Source organism: Rhinolophus ferrumequinum, chromosome 2 (assembly GCF_004115265.2).
Source record: "Rhinolophus ferrumequinum isolate MPI-CBG mRhiFer1 chromosome 2, mRhiFer1_v1.p, whole genome shotgun sequence".
Classification (NCBI taxonomy): Eukaryota; Metazoa; Chordata; class Mammalia; order Chiroptera; family Rhinolophidae; genus Rhinolophus; species Rhinolophus ferrumequinum.
In genome coordinates, this window is record NC_046285.1 from 28,146,321 (window position 1) to 28,165,482 (window position 19,162).

A 19,162-nucleotide genomic window follows, 5' to 3' on the forward strand; every position below is an offset into this window, starting at 1 on the left:
TTCTCTTCCCCTGCTCTAACCTTCTTGGCTAGATATTGCCGGGCACCCTGGCACTGATGCCTCCCCCAGGATGCTGCCATGGAGGTCCTGGAAGCTCTGACACGCCAAAGCAGCGCAGTGGTGTGTGCAGAAGCAGCATAAAAGGCCCCTTTCTCCTCTCCTATTAGAGGGTTCCCCCAGAAATGCCACTTGTGTCCCACGTCTTACCAATTTTTTATTGAAATAGGTTTTTAGACTGTACTTAAACGCTTACTAAAAATTTGGTCCCCAGACAAGCAACATTTGGCAAAATTGTTGGAGGATTTCAGGCCAGGGAATCAGAATCTGCATTTTAACAAGAGCCCCAGATGATTTATGTAGAAATTACAGTTTGAGAAGCGCCTACTTCAAGCACCTTCCTGGGACTAAGGCGTGAATTCAATTAGGGACAAGGGCAGGGTTGGGTCAAGAAACAAAAGTGATAAATAATAGGATGTTTTATAATGATTCCTTCCGTTTGGTGACCATATTATCTTTGTGACTGGGCCAAACTTGGATGCTTGACTCCTTCTTTTAGGATGAGCTATCCCTCAGGAAATTCCCTCCCTCCTACTGCCACCTAGGCACAGAACTTTGGTGACCACTTCTATTTCAGTTCAGCTAGACATGGCATGGGCTCAAGCTAAGAATCCACCAGACTATGGGAAATCACACTGCTGCACATATAAACTATATTTTTGTTTAATAAATGTTGATTCTGTACCTATTATCTACAAAACATCTCATCATGAGCTGTGAGACTACCAAGATAAGTAAATCAACCTCTATCCTCAAAGGAGGCAAATAAAAAAAGTATACATTGAGACAGGTAAGGACTTTTGAGAGACCATTTGAGGAAGGAGCCAAAAGGTTTCCAAATGGAGCAATCTTGCTGCAGTTTGGCAAAAGCACTATTACGTCTTATCCCTACAGCCTGTGTGTGCCTCTTCTCCAGGTGGCACACCCTTCTTCCATTTCCGTTTCTCTACATTCTTAACTACCTTTCAAGGCCAATTTCAAATGCCAAATTATAGATGAAATCTGCCCTAATCTCCTCAGCTAAATATGCTTTGACATTTAAGAACTCCCATCATATCAATTATGTGTGTTGCAGCCTTAGTAAGTACGGGATATGTTCCTTATAGGCAAAGAATGTATTTTAGTCAGTCTTCTTAGATTTCCCCATAGGACTTAGCATGATGTACCATAAATAGCTTTTGAAGAAAGGAATGAAGTTAATGCATCTACTCTGTTACTACTTCCCTACTCAGGAACTAGATCAGCGTTCTTAAATCGTAGCCGGAACATGAGGGAAAGTACTCAACACTGGTTGGGATAGTTAGGAGGATTTACTTTTGTTTTTCACCCTTTCCTCTGGTCAGATTGATTCTTTCATGCAGAAACAATGTCCTCATTAGTAGTTTAGTGGCTGTTAATCTCAGCTGGATGGAATTTCATCTAGTTTTCAGCTGGATGGAAGTGGGCTGGCTATCTGCCTATTAGTATTTAAGAAGTCCCTTAGCTTGATGGGTAGCACTTCTTATGCCTGGTTTTCTCTAAAGCTGAGATGGAAGCCCAACTCCAGAGAGTCATCTCTGAAGACTGTAGGCTTGCTATTAATCAAGTGGCATCTTTTCAGCTTCACGTCAGTGATGCTTATTTATCTATGGTTAGTATGGGTTCTTGAGCCACTATGGGGGAGGTTTCAGCTTTGATCTGGGTGATGCTGTATTTTCTGTGTCCTGAGTAATGGTGGTAATGGCCATGTTTGTGGTTTGATACTAGATGAAACAACAACTTAGTGGCTAGGATTTTGCTTGTTCTGTGGGCTAATGGTTTAGAGCTGTGATTGCAAAGTATGGACGGTGGTAGAGACAATCACAGTTTTTTCATGCCCAAAATTATCTGGGCATCAGACACTGGTGGTAGACTGAATAAACAGTTTTTTACCCATATTCTATTTTAGAGTTTATATAGATGTGTTAGGATTGATGAAATAGATTGACTTTAAAATGTCACTTAATTTATGCTGGACTTCTGCCAGGTATCTACAAATTACTAGCACGTAGGGTTCATAAATCTGACCCTAAAGAGGCCGTGATAGCCGATGATTAGGCACCAGATATTATAGTCTGAGTGGCTTCTCTAAGGTAGCTGGGTTCAGGAAAACAGCTGGGGCCTTCTGGAAGTCAAAGGACAAACCGAGGACCCCAAATTGAACAAAGAGGGCCTCTTTCAGACAATCACAGAGATAAAATGAGTTTGTGTGAGATTTCCAGTCTTAAAAATCAGCTCCTCTCACCTCCAGTTTCTCTCCCTTCTCCCAGGCCTGTTATTACAATGTAGACACGGGCGCACCTCTTTTTGCTGCATTCTTCGAAGACCAAGCTGAGGTGAAGAGGGAACACGCAAAGCAGTTCTTAAGATACCTAAGAAGACATGAGGGTAAAATCTGCCTTCCAGTCATTCAGGTGACTATGTGCCTTTGTCATGATAACCTCCATGAGGCCTCTGCTGTGTCTAGAGAACTAAATTATAAGTTGCTACCTAATTTTGGTTCCTCATACTCCTCTATGGGATTATAGCGACTGACTTTGAGAGCAAACATGCGTCTTCTTTGTGGTCTCTTCATATCATTTTGAGTACATTATAGGCACTAAGTGCGGATTTAGCTTTTCTCAACGAGCCACTCAGAGTGTGGTCGCTGGACCAGCAGCATCACTCTCACCTGAGAAGTTAGAAATGCAAATTTCATGGACCCCACACCCAGACAAACGGAATCAGATTCTCTAGGGGTGGGGTCCAAGGAGCTGTAATTTAAGAAGCTCTCCAGATGACTCGAATGCTCTGTACAGTTTGAGAAGTACTACTCTAATGGCCTCTTCCTAAAGCAGTTAGTATCCTGTAGCATATCTTTAGTCTAATTCAGATGCACATGAAGCTATTTAAAATGACTCTCTTCAATGTAGTGAAACAAAGTTTTTTTCACTGGGACAGACACTTGAAAGAAATAATCTAAACCTTAGTTGGGGGCATTACATCTAGAAATATCCCTGCTTAATGAGGGGTTCTTTTAATTCCAGCTTTATAAAGAGAACTAGTAAATGTCTGGTAGTAACAGAATTAAACCACCGTCACGGCATTCCAAGGCTAATGGAGTAGTGCTTGAAACTATGCCGGTGGCACTCATGCTTTGTAGCACTTGAAAATTATGTGGGGGAGCTCTTGAAAATCCTGATGCTGAGGTTGCACTCCATACCAATAGTCAGAATGTCTACAGTTAAAATCCAGACATCAATATTTAAGATGCTCAGCTGACTCCATTATGCCACCAAGTTTGGAAACTATTGGGCTACACAAAACTAGTCGTAATCCTACTCAGGAAGTAGGATGTAACAAAGCTGTGCCTGAGGTAGGAAAGTGACTCTCCTGTTCTCTCCAATAGAGGCCGGATCTAGATAACTGGGGAACTGGCATACAAGCTCTAGAGTCTGCTCTGGAGTTGGAGAACAAGTTAACCAAGCTCCTGCAAGACCTGAAGACCTTGGCTTCTGCAAACAGTGAAACTGATGTAAGTAGTTAACTGGGTCTGACAGCAGAACCTGGGTTATGACTTGAGCCTGGGGAATGGATCCAAGGCAGTGGATCACCCAACATGTGCTTATTTTCCCTCAAGGAAGCATATGAGCTTATTTCTGGGAGTAGGTTCGAGGTAGGCGTAGGTGTCCTGGTAAGGAGGACTGCAACTCAACAACCCAAGATGAGGAAGACTTCCCAGGAATAATGCACTCTGGATAATTAAACAAAATAACTTCTCACTGACCTGTAAATCTCATAGGCCTGAGGTACCTAAATTTTAATGGGTACCAGAATCACAGGGAGGTCTTACTAAAAGAAATTACTGTGCCCCACCCCCAAGAGTTTGATTCATGTGGTTTCATGTGGTGTCTGACAATTTGCATCTAATAAGTTTTCAGGTTATGCTCCTGGACAGGGGCCACACTTTGAGAACCACTGTCCTAGACTGTCCCCCAAAAAGTGAATATTAATGGTGACCTATTATCTTATAGACTTCTCTGAAGTCTTCTTGGTTAATGATTAACACTCTGCCTTGCAGTGGGAACTTCTTTCTCAACAACCCCCTAGCATCTCAGGAAAACAAAGTGAGGAAAATGCCCTTGTACAAGTTACTAACCCTAGTTACATATTTGACTCACTTAGGAGCTCTGAAGAGGTACAAATGCCTAAGCCTTATGCGAGACCACTTAAATTTAAATCTTTGGGAATGGGATCTGGGTGACTGATTACTTGAAATGTCCATGTGATTCAGAAAACAGGTGGAAAACCACTGCAGTAGTTACTTATTTAAATTAGTCTGTAGTTTTGATGAGATGCCCTAACACTTATACTCATTGAAGGTGGATATTTGTATTCACCTGGAGGTCTTGAATGTCTTAGATCTGTGCTCTTTGAACTTCAATATGCATATGAACTGCCTAGTCCCTTTTAAAAATGCGGATTCTGATTTAGTAGATCTGTAGGGGGACTTGAAATTCTTCATTTCTGATAAGCTTCCAGGACTGCTGGTACATGAGCTATAATTTGTGTAGCAAGATCTTAGATTGCCTCCTGTTGCAGACAAGGTTCTTAATGAATCCTTCTGTTTTATTTCTGTAGCTCTTACGTTTCATGGGAAAGTACCTAGATAAACAGAAGAGGAACATAGGCTATCTGGAACACCAGCTTTTATATCATAGGAAAGTAGAAAAGCAGGCGCAGGAGGAAGACACATTTAAAAAGCCTGCTGAAGTGTCAGGTAAAGAGACTTAACATCTGAAGGCAACACAGCAAACCTTCCCATTGTTGTATGTCCCAAAGTCAGTTACTTAAAAATTTGATCTTCTCCGTTTGACAGAAGATTGCTTGGCTTCTTATCTAGTATCCTACTTCTCATTGTTCATACAAATAAATCTTTGTTTGCATTATAATTATGTCTATAGATATTGCTGTTGGAGCACAAAAAAAAAGGGTTAATTCTATCAATGTGAGTTCAGTGGAAGCTTCCTGAAGGACAGTGGGTGCATTAGACTTGGGGAGAAAAAACTTTTTTTTTTTTTTTTTTTTTTTTTTTTTTTTTTTTTTTTTTTTTTTTTTAATAAACCTTCCCCCATGGTCCCAACACCCAGATTCTGAGTCAGGATTTGGGAATTTTAAGCAGTCCAAGTGGATATAGTACAAATTAAGGAGTAAAACCTTAGGTCTTACTAATGCTTTCCTCCCCCACAACTTGTATACTATATATTTTAAGTTTACAAGATAGTAGGCATTTCTTCTAATTAATGTAAAACTAAACTTGAAAACAAGAGCTCTTGGTCTAAAAACGGTGGCTCTCACCTGAAAGATGTAAAATGAGCAGGCAGGCTAACCCAAGTGCCCTTTCATAGCCTGACATAGGCATAGGGAAGAGAAGGTACACAGGCAATTAAGACATTGCAGACCAATGGATGCCCCTACCCACTCCACTGTGGGCAAACTAGGAGCTACTGGGGTAACTGCTTTCAGGAGAAAGCAATGAACATGCAAGCTTAGATGGCTAGTACCACCTGGAAAGAAAGGGGGCGCTATAGGATTGTGTCCTGTCTCTAAAACTTACTAGCTCCACAGACTTGAATAAGTTTTTTACCTTACTCATTAACTCAGTTTAATCATCTATAAAGTGGGGTTAATGGTACTTAGTTCATAAAGTTAACAAGAAGTTTAAGGAAATTAATATGTAAAATATCTAGAACAGCACCTGCTCAGATTATGTATTAGTTTATATAATGTAACTTCATAAACTTGAACACCAATACATAACAGAATTTCAATAAAAAAACAGATAACTGGATCCAAGATGGTGAAGTAGATAAACACTGTGTCTGCATCCTTCCATGAACACATTAAAATTATAACTAAGTTATAGAACAATCAACATAGAGAACCATCTAAAGTATAGCTGAACAGAAGTTTTATAACTAAGAATATTAAAAAGAAGCCACATCAAGACTTTGGGGGCCGGGGGTGGGGGCATGAAACTGGCTGGACCCAAACCTCCGTGTGTCAGTTAAGAATCAGAAGGGGTATTTTGGCCATGGAGGTACTCCCAGGAGGAGTGAGGGACCCCAGCCCCACACCAGCCTCCCTAGCTGAGAGTAATGGTGCTGGGAAGAGGTGCCCCCACAACATCTGGCTGTGAAAAAAGTGGGGATTTGGACTATTTGGGTGGCATGAAAGGCTGTGGGAAACCCAGACATCCTCGTAAAGGGCCAGCACATAGACTCACTCGCTCACAGGCACTCATGCTGGGAGGGCAGACTGAGGTGTGTGGCTTTGCAGCAAGGGCTGGAGGACAGTCACCATTTTCCCTGTGTGGGATCCTTCTGTGCAGCTGGCAGGTAGGTGGGTGCCGTCTTGCCTGTGTGGAACCATCCCCTCAACGCCTATGGCCTAATCTGAATTGGTCTGGTGAGCTCTGCTGGGACACCACCCCACCCAACTCCCCGAATGTTGGAGGCACTTTCTTAGGAGTAACCAGTCCCACCCAAATTGCACTCTTTCTTGGAAAACTATCAGAGTCTGTGGGCCCCAGGTGGGCAGCAATGTGCTCTGAGATGTTTACTGACTAGCTCCGGGCTCAGCAATGGAACCAAACCAAATTCAACATTAACCTGGTGACCACAACTCTTCCCACTTTAGTGACTCCCTGAGACCCTGCCTCACCCAACTTCCGGACCACATGAGACTTTATCAGTGGCTGAACCTTAAGGGAGCCAGCAGGCGGCAGCAGGCTTTGGGGTGTCCTGGCTTTTTGTGGAGCTATCCCAGGCCCAGTACTGGTGGCAGTATTAAGTACAGCTGGAGGAATGAGTTGCGGGAGACCAAAATTGGTCTGTTAGAATTTATTTGGCATGTTTGAGCTGCGGGAGGTAAGGTTAGAAAAAAACATAACTTCTCGGAGTAAGAGGAGTATGGAGTTTTATAGGGGGAAGTAAACAGGCTGTTCCTTTTCAAATCATCACAAACAAGCAGGGAGCAGGACGAGAAGGCTTCTAAGATAAGATGGTTTCTGTTAAGCACATTCCAGGCAGTTTCCCTAGGCCTAAGGCAGTTTCAGCCTGTAGCGAAATTTTTTATTCTTGGAAAAATTTCCACTTCTATAATTATCACTAGTTTGTTTAATTTTATACTTATTAATGAATATAATAAACATTCACACTAAAATCAGGAGTGCGACAAGATTGCTTTATCCTCAACACTACTTAAAGTTTTTTTTTTTAATTCTCAAGCAGGGTTTCTCAAACTAAGCACTGTTGATATTTTTGGGCCAGATGACTCTTTATTGGGGGGAGTTGTCCTATGCATTATAAGATGGCTAGCAGCATCCCTGGCCCCTTCCTACCACACAGTACCTCCTCCAATGGTGGCAATCAAAACTATTTCCAGATATTGCCAAATGTCTCTCGAGAGGCATCCTGCTTGAGAACCACTATTCTAGACAATGCAATAGAAAAGCTAAAGGAAAAGAAGATAGATTTGTTTGGAAAAGGTTTATTTAATGTGATATGATTATGACTATTATAACTGAAAAACTTACGAGAAAGTTCAATAATGTTGCTGAATATAGGATAGATAGCTACAAATGAACCTTCCCTATGAACACAAATTAAATGAAGACATTTTAAAAAGATATCTTGTGTATAATATCCACAAATATATAAAATATTTAGGAATAATTCTAACAAAATTAGCTTGCAACCTGTATGAAATAAAATTAAAATGTTTCCTGAAAAAGATAAAAGCTTTGAATAATGGAAAAAGGAGGGAACATCTAAATATAAAAATTGTGACACCTCCCAAATCTATGTATAGGACTAAAGCAATTTTGGATATAATCCCAACAGGATCTTGGGGGCTTGGACAATTTAGTACTAAAGAATAAGCTTTAATCATGGGGTAAAATGTGGGAACACACATAAAACTTACATACCACCATTAGTTATTGGGAAATACAAACCCAAACCACAATGAGACACTTTACTACACATTCATCAGAATGGCCAAAATTAAAATAATTGTCAACGTCATATGCTGGCAAGGTTGTGAAACAACTAAAACTCTCACTCATTATAGGTGAGAATGTAAGGTGGTATAACTTTGGAAAAATGTATGTCATTTTCTTGTAAAACTAAGCATATACTTACCTCAAGAACTTTGGGAGGACACAATTCAGCCTGTAAACAATTGTTGACTAAAATTGGGTGGAGAAAAGAGAAGGAAGAATTTATAAGCTAGTTCACTTGATACTCATATTAGGAATCAATAGATACTCTCTGAAGAAAGAGGGTTCTGAGGGTATTGTGTAAAAAACTAATTTTATAGGAAGTCACTAGAATGAAGTTATGACCATAATTTTTCATTTATTTTTATTTTTTTAAAGATTTTTATTAAAAATATAGTTAACATATAATACAATATTAGTTTCAGGAGAACATCATAGTTATTCCAACATTTATATACCTAAAGAACTGACCACCACGATAAGCCCAGTAACCATCTGACACTGTACAATGCTATCACAATATTATTGACTGTATTCCCTATGCCGTACATTATATCCGTTACTTAATTCATTTTATACCTGAAAATTTGGACCTCTTATTCCCCTTCACCTTTTCCACTCTTTTTAAATTTTTCAATTGCACTTGACATTCAATATTATTTTATATTAATTTCAGGTGTACAGCATAGTGGTAAGACATTTATATAATTTAAGAAGTGATCCCCCTGACTAGTCTAGTATCCGCCTTGCACTATATATAGCTATTAGCATATCATTCACTGTATTTTATATGCTTTGTTTTACATCCCCATGACTATTTTGTAACTACCAATTTTTAATTCTTAATCCCTTCACCTTTTTCACCCTGCCCCTCAACCCCCTCCCATCTATCACTCCAACAAAATCAGTACCCATCTGACACCATGCATAGTTATTAAAATATTATTGACTATATTCTTTATGCTATACCTTACATCCTTATAACTACTTTGTAACAGCCAATTTGTGCTTCTTAATCCCTTTCTGCTTTTCACCCTCACCCCCAAACTCCCTCCCATCTGGCAACCATCAGAATGTTTTCTGTATATGAGTTTGTTAATTTTGTTCTTTATATTCCACATTTAAGTGAAATCACATTGCATCTCTCTTTCTCCGTCTGACATACTCCACTCAACACAATACCCTTCAGGTCTATTCATGCCACTGCAGATAGCAAGAACCCATTCCCTTCCTTGTATATATGTACCACCTCCTCTTTATCCATTCTTCCATTGACGGACACCCAGGCTGCCTCCACAACTTGACCATTTTAAACAATGCAGCCATGAACATATGATGCACACATCCCCTTTAAGTAGCGTTTTGGGTTTCTTTGGATAAATACCCAGAAATGGGATTACTGAGACCTTCTTTGCCTCTTGTTCTAGCCTTTATTTTAAAGTCTATTTTGTCTGATATAAGTATCACTACTGCAGCTTTTTTGCTTTTTGTGTTTTGTTTCCATTTTCATGAAATATTGTTTTCCATCCCTTTACTTTCTGTATCTGTGTGCTTTTCAGTCTGAAGTGAGTCTCTTTTAGACAGCATATGTAAAGGTTTTGTTTTCTTATCCATTCAGCCCTCCTATGTCTTTTGATTGGAGCATTTAATCTATTTACATTGAAAGTAATTATTGATAGATATATAGCTATTGCCATTTTATTATTCATAATTTTGATTTTTTTTCATCTTAAAGAAGTCCCTCTACAATTTCTTTCTTTTTTTTTTTTTTTAAAGATTTTATTGGGAAAGGGGAACAGGACTTTATTGGGGAACAGTGGAACAGTGTGTACTTCCAGGCCGGTTTTATCCAAGTGGAGGGCGCAGCTCAGCTCCAGGTCCAGTTGCCGTTGCTAGTTGCAGTGGGCAGTTGCCATTGCTAGTTGCAGGGGGCACAGCCCACCATCCCTTGCGGGAGTTGAACTGGCAACCTTGTGGTTGAGAGGATGCACTCCAACCAACTGAGCCATTCGGGAGGCAGCTTAGCTCAAGGTGCCGGTGCCGTGTTCAATCTTAGTTGCAGGGGGCGGAGCCCACCATCCCTTGAGGGAGTCGAGGAATCAAACTGGCAACCTTGTGGTTGAGAGCCCACTGGCCCATGTGGGAATTGAACTGGCAGCCTTCGGAGTTAGGAGCATGGAGCTCTAACCGCCTGAGCCACCGGGCCAGCCCCTACAATTTCTTGTAATACTGGTTTGGTGGTGATGAACTCCATAAGCATTTTATTGTCTGGAAACCTCTTTATCTGTCCTTTGATTTTACATACCCTTGCTGTGTAGAGTAGTCTTGGTTGTAGGTCCTTGCTTTTCATCATGTTGAATATTTTGTGCCAATCCCTCCTGGTCTGCAAAGTTTCTGTTGAGAAATCGCTGACAGTTTTATGGGAGCTCCCTTATAAGTTACTAGTTGCCTTTCTTTTGCTGTTTTTAGGATTCTTTATCTTAGTATATGTGCTGCCGAAGCGAGCACATGGATTCTTTATAACTTTTGTCATTTTAATTATAATGTGTCTTGGTGTGGACCTGTTTGGGTTCATCTTGTTTGGGACTCTCTGTACTTCCTGGACTTGAATGTTATTTCCTTCACCAGGTTAGGAAAATTTTCAGTCATTACTTCTTCAAAGAGCTTCTTAATCCCTTGCATTCTCTCTTCTCCTTCTGGTACTGCTATGATGCAAATGTTGTTACATTTGATGTTGTCCCAGAGGTCTCTTAAACTATCCTCACTTTTTTGGCTTCTTTTGTCTTTTTGCTGTTCTGATTGGATGTTTTCTGCTGTCTTGTCTTCCAAATTGCTGATTTGATCCTCTGCTTCATCTAGTCTGCTGGTGATTCCTTCAAGTGCATTCTTCATTTTAGTTATTGTATTCTTCACTCCTGACTCGTTCTTTTCTGTGGTTTCTGTGTCCTTTTTTATGCTTGCTATCTTTTTGTTGAAGTTCTCACTAAGTTCCTTGAGCATCCTTATGACCATTGTTTTGAACTCTGTCTCTGGTAGGTTGCTTTCTTCCATTTCATTTAGTTCTTCTTCTGGAGTTGTCTCATGCTCTTTTATTTGGGACATGTTTCCTTGTTTCCTCATTTTTCCTGCTTCCTGTGTTTGTTTCTATATATTAGGTAGATCTTCTTATGTTTCCCAGTCTTGGCTGAGGGGCCTTATGTAGTAAGTGCCCTGTGGGGAAGGGGTTTCACACAGTCTCTCTGGTCACCTGTGTCAGGTGCTCCAGGAGAGTTTCTTGTGTGGGTTGTGAGTGCCTTCATGTTATAGTTGAGCCTTGGTTGCTATTGGCACATGAATGTGTGGGATTGACCCTTAGGCTGATTGGTTGTGGGGTTTGGCCATGTCCACAGCTTATGGGCTACTGTGTGTGGGGCCTCCTCCACTGAGTGGGATTTGCCCCAGTGGGATCAGATGTCTGTTGAGACTGCCCTTTGTGTGTGTGTTTCTTGTGGGGCTAATTGGGCAGTGCTCTGCTGTGTTCTGAAGCCATCCTCCAAATATGTTGATTCTGGAGCTTCTTGGGAGGGGCTCTTGTGCAGGCCCAGGTCACACACTTCCTTTGACCAGCCGGGGGCTATCTGGTTGGAGTTACAAAGCAATGTGCAGTTGTTCGCTGCCTGTGCTAAACCTGGAGGCGCGTAGGAGAGGCCAGGCTATGAATCAAGGACATCTGCGACCAGTACTGGGCCTGGGAAAGCTCCACAAAAAGCCAGGACATCCTGAGGCCTGTTGCCCCCTGTGGGCTCCTGTAAGATTCAACCACTTTTAGAGCCTCGTGCAGTATGGAAGTTGGGTGAGGTAGGGTCTCAGGGAGTCACTAGAGTGGGAAGAGTTATGGTCACCAGGTTAATGTAAATTTTGGTTTGGTGCCAATCCTGAGCCTGGAGCTACTCAATAAAAGTCTGGAAGCACACCAAGGCCAGTCATCATCTACCTGTGGCCTGCCTTACTTCAATAGTTTTCTAAGAAAGAGGGCATTGTGAGTGGTGCTGACTGCTCATGGAGAAAGTGCCTCTGGTAGTATTGAGGGAGTTGGGTGGGGCAGGGTCCAAGAGAAGCTCACCAGACCAATCAGATTCAGATTTGGCCCTGTGGGGGAAGGCTCAACACAGAAAAGAATGGTGCCTGCCTATCGGCTGCAAAGGAGAGGGACCCTTCACAGGGAAAATGGTGATTTCCTCCAGCCCTCACTTCACACACTCAGTCTGCTCCCTATATGACTCTGACACCTCCCAGCCCTTCATCACTGTCCCTCCACCGGAGCCCAGGGTGAGTGCCTGCAAGTAGGCCCCTTAAGAGGATGTCTGGGTTTCCCACAGCCTTCTGTCCCACCCAGTTGGTCAGAACCTCACTTTTTTCACACCTAGATTTTGTGAGGACTTCTCTTCCTAGCACCAGTACTCTGGGCTGAGGAGCTTTGTGTGAGGCTGGGATCCCTTGCTCCTCCATGGAGAGCCTCCACAGCCAAGATACCCCTCCTGATTCTCAACCACCACACAGAGGTTTGGGGACTGTTCTTAGTTTTCCACTCTTCCAATCTTAATATGGCTTTTTCTTTATGTCCTTAGTTATGAAACTTCTGTTCAGTTAGACTTTAGATGGTTCTCCAGGTTGATTATTCTATAATTTAGTTGTAATTTTAAGGTGTTCATGGAACAGTGTTTATTATGGAACAGTGTTTACTCCACCATCTTGGATCCCATGACTATAATTTTTTAAATAGCCTCCATAGCAAAAGTTTATATAAATATAATGTTTATATTTACATTTTATTTTGTAATCCTTATGTTAGTCCTTGTTTTAGTCCTAGTTCTGTCGTTAAATACATTCAATGTTCACTCCACTTCTTTTGCTGACTTTTCCTTTATCATTTTTCGATTGTGTGAATTTTGTTCTCTGGGAGATGCTTCAGTAAGGTCTGATGTAGATAGTATTCTGAGTCCTTGAATTTGCAGAAATTCTTACCTGTACCTTTCACATTTGAAGGACAGCTTGAATAAATTTAAAATATTTCACTCAAACTTTCTTTCCTTAAATATCTAATAGATATTGTTCTATTTCTGTTAGCATTGACTGTAGCTGTGCCAAGTTGGTTTTCTTTCCCTTAAATATGATACAATATTTTTACCCAGTTGCTCAACGTTTGCTACCAGTCTTAGTAGAATATGTTTTTTGCGTGTAGAATATGTATTAGTAGGATATGTCTCAGTATTGATCACTCTAGGGCAGTTTTCTTATATCTTGGATGCCATTTAATATAAAATTCAAGTATTATTTCAGAACACTTTTTAAATGTTTGCTTTACTCCATTCTTCTAGTTTTCCTCCAATTTTAAGAGCTCCAATTATTCATATTTTGAATGATTTTTGCCTATATTTTTTATCTTTCACATTCTTTTTTGAATTTTTGCTTATTCCTCTTATTTTCTTTGCTTTTCTTGTGTATACTCTCTGTGTACACTTTCCAAAGTATCTATTTCCCTTTATGCTTCTTGTAACTTAATCTTTATTCACAAAATGAATTTATTTACAATTTAGTTTTTATTACAAAATAACTGTTCCTTTTATTCCTTTCCTTATTTTTACTAGTCACCATTTCACATCCTCCTATTGACTGATCATCAACTTCCCTTTGTTGGCTATGTCTTCCCTGAGTTCTTGTGTTTATTTTTTTATTGTCTTCCTTTCTGGCTGCAATTACATCATTATTTTATCCCCTTTTATTCATGCTGGAATGTTGTGTTGCAATTTCCCTCTACTTTGGAGCAATATTTTTCTTGTGAGTGTTTTTAGTCTGCAAGGAAGTTTTGTATCTATTTTCAGTTCTTTTTATTGCCGGTTTGTTTTCCTAGAGTAGCTTTTTATGGATGTTGTAAATTGCACAATTACTTGGCCAATCATATTTGAATGAGGTGGATTTTTCTCAGTTAGGAAGATCTTTTAATGTGAAGGAAGGAGTAAGTTTCCCAGTTTCTTAGTTCAAGAGTTCCTTCCTCTATTGCTATAATAAATGCCATTTCTGCAAATATATGGTGATGGAAGGAGAACTGACTCTGGATGGTGAACACACAATGGGATTTATAGATGATGTAATACAGAATTGTACACCTGAAATGTATGTAATTTCACTAGCAATTGTCACCCCAATAAATTAAAAAAAAACTGAAAAAAAAAACAATGTGTGGTGTCAGATGGGTACTAGACTTACCTGGGGGTATCACTTTGTAAGTTATATAAATGTCTAACAACTATGCTGTACACCTGAAAGTAATATCATATTGAATGTCAACGGTAACTGAAAAAAAATTTTTTTAAAGTTAAAAAAAGTAAATAAATGCCACTTCTGGTACCAAACCTCACCTAAATTTCAGATCTTAACTTGGTTCACAAGGGCTCCTATCATCAATTCCAAACTTCTATGATATCTTCACCACTTCTGGTGAAAAAGTCACCTTTACCAAGGGATCCTGCTCCTAATTCCACTTTCTAATTCCTCTCTCTCTTACAAGTACTATTTTCTTGAATCTGCTACCTCTGTGTGACTTCTCATGCAAATATATTCTAAAGCTGTCTCCCAATTCTCCATTTGCACCTGCCCTCTTTGATCACAGCAGGTCTCACTGATAAAGGGGCTCCATCATTTACAAGTGAATATTTACTTTTGCTTTTGATATCTGCCACTTCTAGAACTCTTGCACATCCTGTCCTCAGAAACATCTGCAGCACTGTTGTGACTTCCTGAACTAAAACTGCTGTCTTCAGATGCCAAAAACAGTTGTAATCTAGGGTACACAAATAGAGGAGAGGACAGAACCCAGTACTAATAGATATCATAAAGCACTTACACTACAATGTTTACTTCCTAAATGGAGCAATACCTCTTTAGTGCAAAACCTATATCCCTTGTCTGCTAAAGAGAGTTCAGAAAAAGGACTGGGCTCCTGGAACCATTAAGTACATAAATACAAAAAGAAAAGGCTTCATAAAGAATCATAAAGACAAACTAAATTGGAGGAAGCAAGTTGATTTCCTGACTACAGAAAAGAGAGATATTGCACTAGAAAAAATCAAAATCACTTAGCCTGGATTGCTATCCTGGCCCCTTCTCACCTACAGGAAACTCTTGCAAATAGATGATACAGAAATCCCCTACTCAAACAACAATGAGAAACACAAAAGAAGAAAGAGGGTGGAGGGAGAGAAGAACTGTCATAGCATTTATATAGATTGCTATTGGTGAAAAAGGAGGGGGAGTAAAGCACAATTTATTAACATATAAGAAATACTTTGACATGGAACAGTTGTAAACTGTAAACAGACATTTTAATTTTAGCTGTTCTAGTGGGTGTATAGTTTAAAACTGTTAGAAAAGTATATCAGAGAATAAGTTGACACTCTGCCTTTGTCCTCTGTGGGGGCCGAACTGAGCCTGATTAAGAAGACTGTCACAAATTCTATTAGAAGGGTAAAACACACAGACACTGAAGACCTTCCAGCATCCTGACTGGTAGCATTAGAGATATGACTACTGGGTCACTGCCTGGAGGTTTGCTGGTGCTCAGAGATATTACAGTTGGCATTATCATTTTATTTACCGTAATTGTGAAAAATACAAGAGCAATTATGCCTTTGCAAATAATTTCTCTGTTCCTCTGTGTAATTGCTAGCAATGTGATATTACCAGCAGAAAATTAATTTCTTAAAAACACTGTAGAGAAATAGCTTCTTAAGCATCAGAAAACAAATTTGCTAGATTTTATACCTCTTCAATCATACTACATCAGCTCCATTAAACAAGTACTCGTATTGATTGCATACCTTCTATTTATCATGGACTTAACTTAGATGCTAGGATTACAAAATTGAATGGGCCTTGCCATCAAGACATGCACAATCTAGTAGAGAACACACATATATGTAAATGATTAGAATTCAGTTTGATAAATGCCCCAATAAAAGCCGGGATGAGGCAGAGAAAGACTGAACATTTGTGCCAGGATATTGGAGACATGACATAAAAAAGCTTCCGATCTGGACTTGGATGGATGACTCAGAGTTCAATAGACTGGGAAGAAAGAATAGAATAAGCATTTCGGGCTTAGCCAGTGGTATAGGGTCAGATCATGAACTGCCTTTCATGGCACGTTAACGTGCTTGGATTTTGTTCTTCAGGGGATGGGAAAGCAACAGGGACTGGAAACATGGATATGACTTAATAAGCTTTGCAGTTTCAAACAATGACCCTAGTAGCACAGTAGTTGTTGGTGATGTTCTTATTCTGAAACTGCTATCTATGTGTTTCATGTGATAAAACAAATAAATAATTACCTTGGTGTTTCTGAGAACTAGGATTTCCTGTGTGGGATAAGGAAGACATAAATGTAGCATCAATGAGGGTAAGTAAAACTCCTATAGATATTTGAGAATATCAGAATAAGCTCATGATGTATTCATCTTTTTTAAAAACAGTCCTAGCTTTGAAATAACCTCGAAACAAGTAGTAATGAGCAACCCCCACACCCTTATTTTGGTCTCTAAATACCATTTGTCACTAAAAGGAATAAGGGTTCCACGGAGAAATGCCTACTTATAGTTCTGGGTCAGAAAATATATTAAATAATCCTGAAACAATGTTATCATATTAGAAAGCAAGGCTATCAAAAAGAACGCAGAACTAACTTGAAGAGACTTCTTTTGGGTAAGGATAGCCACTTTAATGAGAAAAATAACTACAATGAATGGAAATATACCAAATATGTTTGAATTTATGCGTAAAATATTAAATAATAAGAATAAATATTTCTTTATAAATAATTATGATAACTATAATAAATAATAGTATATAAAACGAGTGATCACCTTTGGAAGATGACCAGTAGTAGGGAGCTAACTCATAACTGAAAACTGGTGAAGGAAAGAATCAAAGATTTAACCTGTCTTTCCTATATGAACAACCTTAGAAAAATAAAGTAGTTAATGCTAATTTCTACAAAACAATAGTGTGAAAGTTGCCATTTTGCCAGTCCTTAAAAATAGTCAGGCAATGTCGCCAGTGGCTGCTATTAAGAGAATGAAAACCAGTCAGGCATTTTGTGTCTCCTGACAAAATTGCACATTACTACTTATGAAGTAATTTTGAAAAGAAAAAAAGTTAAGCTACATCATATCAAGCCTTATGATTTAACTGCCACCTATAGGAAATTCAGGAGAGAAAAATATGAGAATATTAAACAATATATCAGGAAGACAATCAACAAAATCCAAAATGTGGGAATAGACAGGATAAACATCCCAGGTTCTTCAAGAAATAAGTTATATGGAAAACTAAAAAGAGGAAAAAGCAATGTGGTCTTTGATCCTGATGACAACAAATTAAAAAAAAAATTTTTAAGAGTAAACATGAGACAACCAGTGAAATTTGAATACTGGTAGACTATTTGATGATAATAAGGAATTATTATCAATTCTTTTTAGGTGTGATCATTATGTTATGGTTATGTATAAAATAAGAATCATTACCTTTTAGAGATATAGACTAAATATTTATAAATAAAATGATAAAATTTAAATGGGGGAAGAGAATAGGGTAAAACATGAAACAAGATTGGTTATTGTTGAAACTGGATGATGGGATCCTTGGGAGTTTTACTGCACTATTCTGTATACTTTTTTTTTTTTGGCTGCAAACAACAGAAATTTATACTCCTAAATTTCTGGAGGCCAGGCGTTCAAATTCAAGGTGTCAGCAGGGCTGGTTCCTTCTGGAATCTTGAGGGAGAATCTGTTCCAGGCCTCTGTCCTAGCTCCTGGTTGGTATTCTGTATACTTTTTAATAATAACTTTAAAAAAAAAATTTGCCAATTTACTATAACCTGTAGATGCTAATATTGGCATCGTATGTTTTTGTTGTTGTTGTTGTTTTTTTTTTTAAGAGGATAGTTCATTGAAAGCAAAGGGTCAGAGCTCCCGAGTGGGAGGGGGTCCCGAAGGGGGGTTCCCCGGCACCCAATGTTTTTTGACCAGGTCTCCATCTTTCCTTCATGGAGCTCATTGTATTAGTCATTGCAATAGTGTTCAACCCATTGTACTTAGAAAGAACTAGTCACTCGTCCTCTTCAAGTTGCTATAATTATCGTTGAGCCCAAGGACATCTGCTTTCTTGTTTCCCTTAAGTAAATATGATAGAGCACAGCGCAGATTACCACCAATAAGTGGGCTACTGGACTATTTAAGAGTGTTCTTTTCTGCCTAATTTTCCTATAGGACTGACAGGTTTCCAAAGAAGTTCTAAAACACAGCCAAAACACAGATGCCCCTGACGTGTCCAGGTTTTATGTCAAAAATAAAGGCTGTCATGTAACATTTGTATTGAGATGGCTTCCTGTGTAGCCCATGCAGCTGCCATCATTGTATGGCTCTAACCAGCTTCATCTTGTGCCTGAATACCAATGCAAAACAGACTTATTAAAGATTTGGGGATAATGAATCAGACTTACAGAAAAGCACAAAAAGGCAAGAATTTAAAATAGAATAGTAGCTCTCTCACTGCCCCAAAGCCTTTCACCCATCCTACCATCTCCAGCAGTTTCTCTTCAGGGCCAGTCAGGGTCTTGTGGGTCCATGCCCCTCTGTTCCAGGATTTCTCCAACATCTCAGTATTTAAATCTCCATAATTGATTTAGGAAGAAACTAAAAATTGTTGTTTCTTTCACATGCAAAGTACTAAACTCTTCTTTGTCTGAACCTGAGCCAGAGGGCCAAAATCTATTCACATATATATCTTGCCTCTTACTCAACCACTTAGCTTCTGGTTGTTGCCAGCAACTCTTGGCATTCCTTGGCATGTCGAAGCATCACTCACTCCAGTCTCTGGCTCCATCTTCACATTCCTGTCTCCCTGTGTTTCTCCTGTTCCATTTCTTACAGTTTTCATTGGATTTAGGGCCTACCTAATCTAGTAGGATTTCATCTCAATCCTTACCTAAATTACATCTGCAAAGACCCTTGA

General features: G+C 39.4%; 1 protein-coding gene across 1 annotated transcript in view; it reads left to right on the forward strand.

The window, feature by feature from the left end:
• LOC117032474 (soma ferritin-like) overlaps window positions 1-19,162 on the forward strand; it is a 37,463-nt gene that overhangs the window by 3,624 nt on the left and 14,677 nt on the right. The window contains exons 2-4 of the mRNA XM_033124034.1: window positions 2,346-2,489; window positions 3,464-3,589; window positions 4,696-4,834. Coding sequence (XP_032979925.1) covers window positions 2,346-2,489; window positions 3,464-3,589; window positions 4,696-4,834 — 409 coding nt within the window. The remainder of the gene's footprint in view (window positions 1-2,345; window positions 2,490-3,463; window positions 3,590-4,695; window positions 4,835-19,162) is intronic.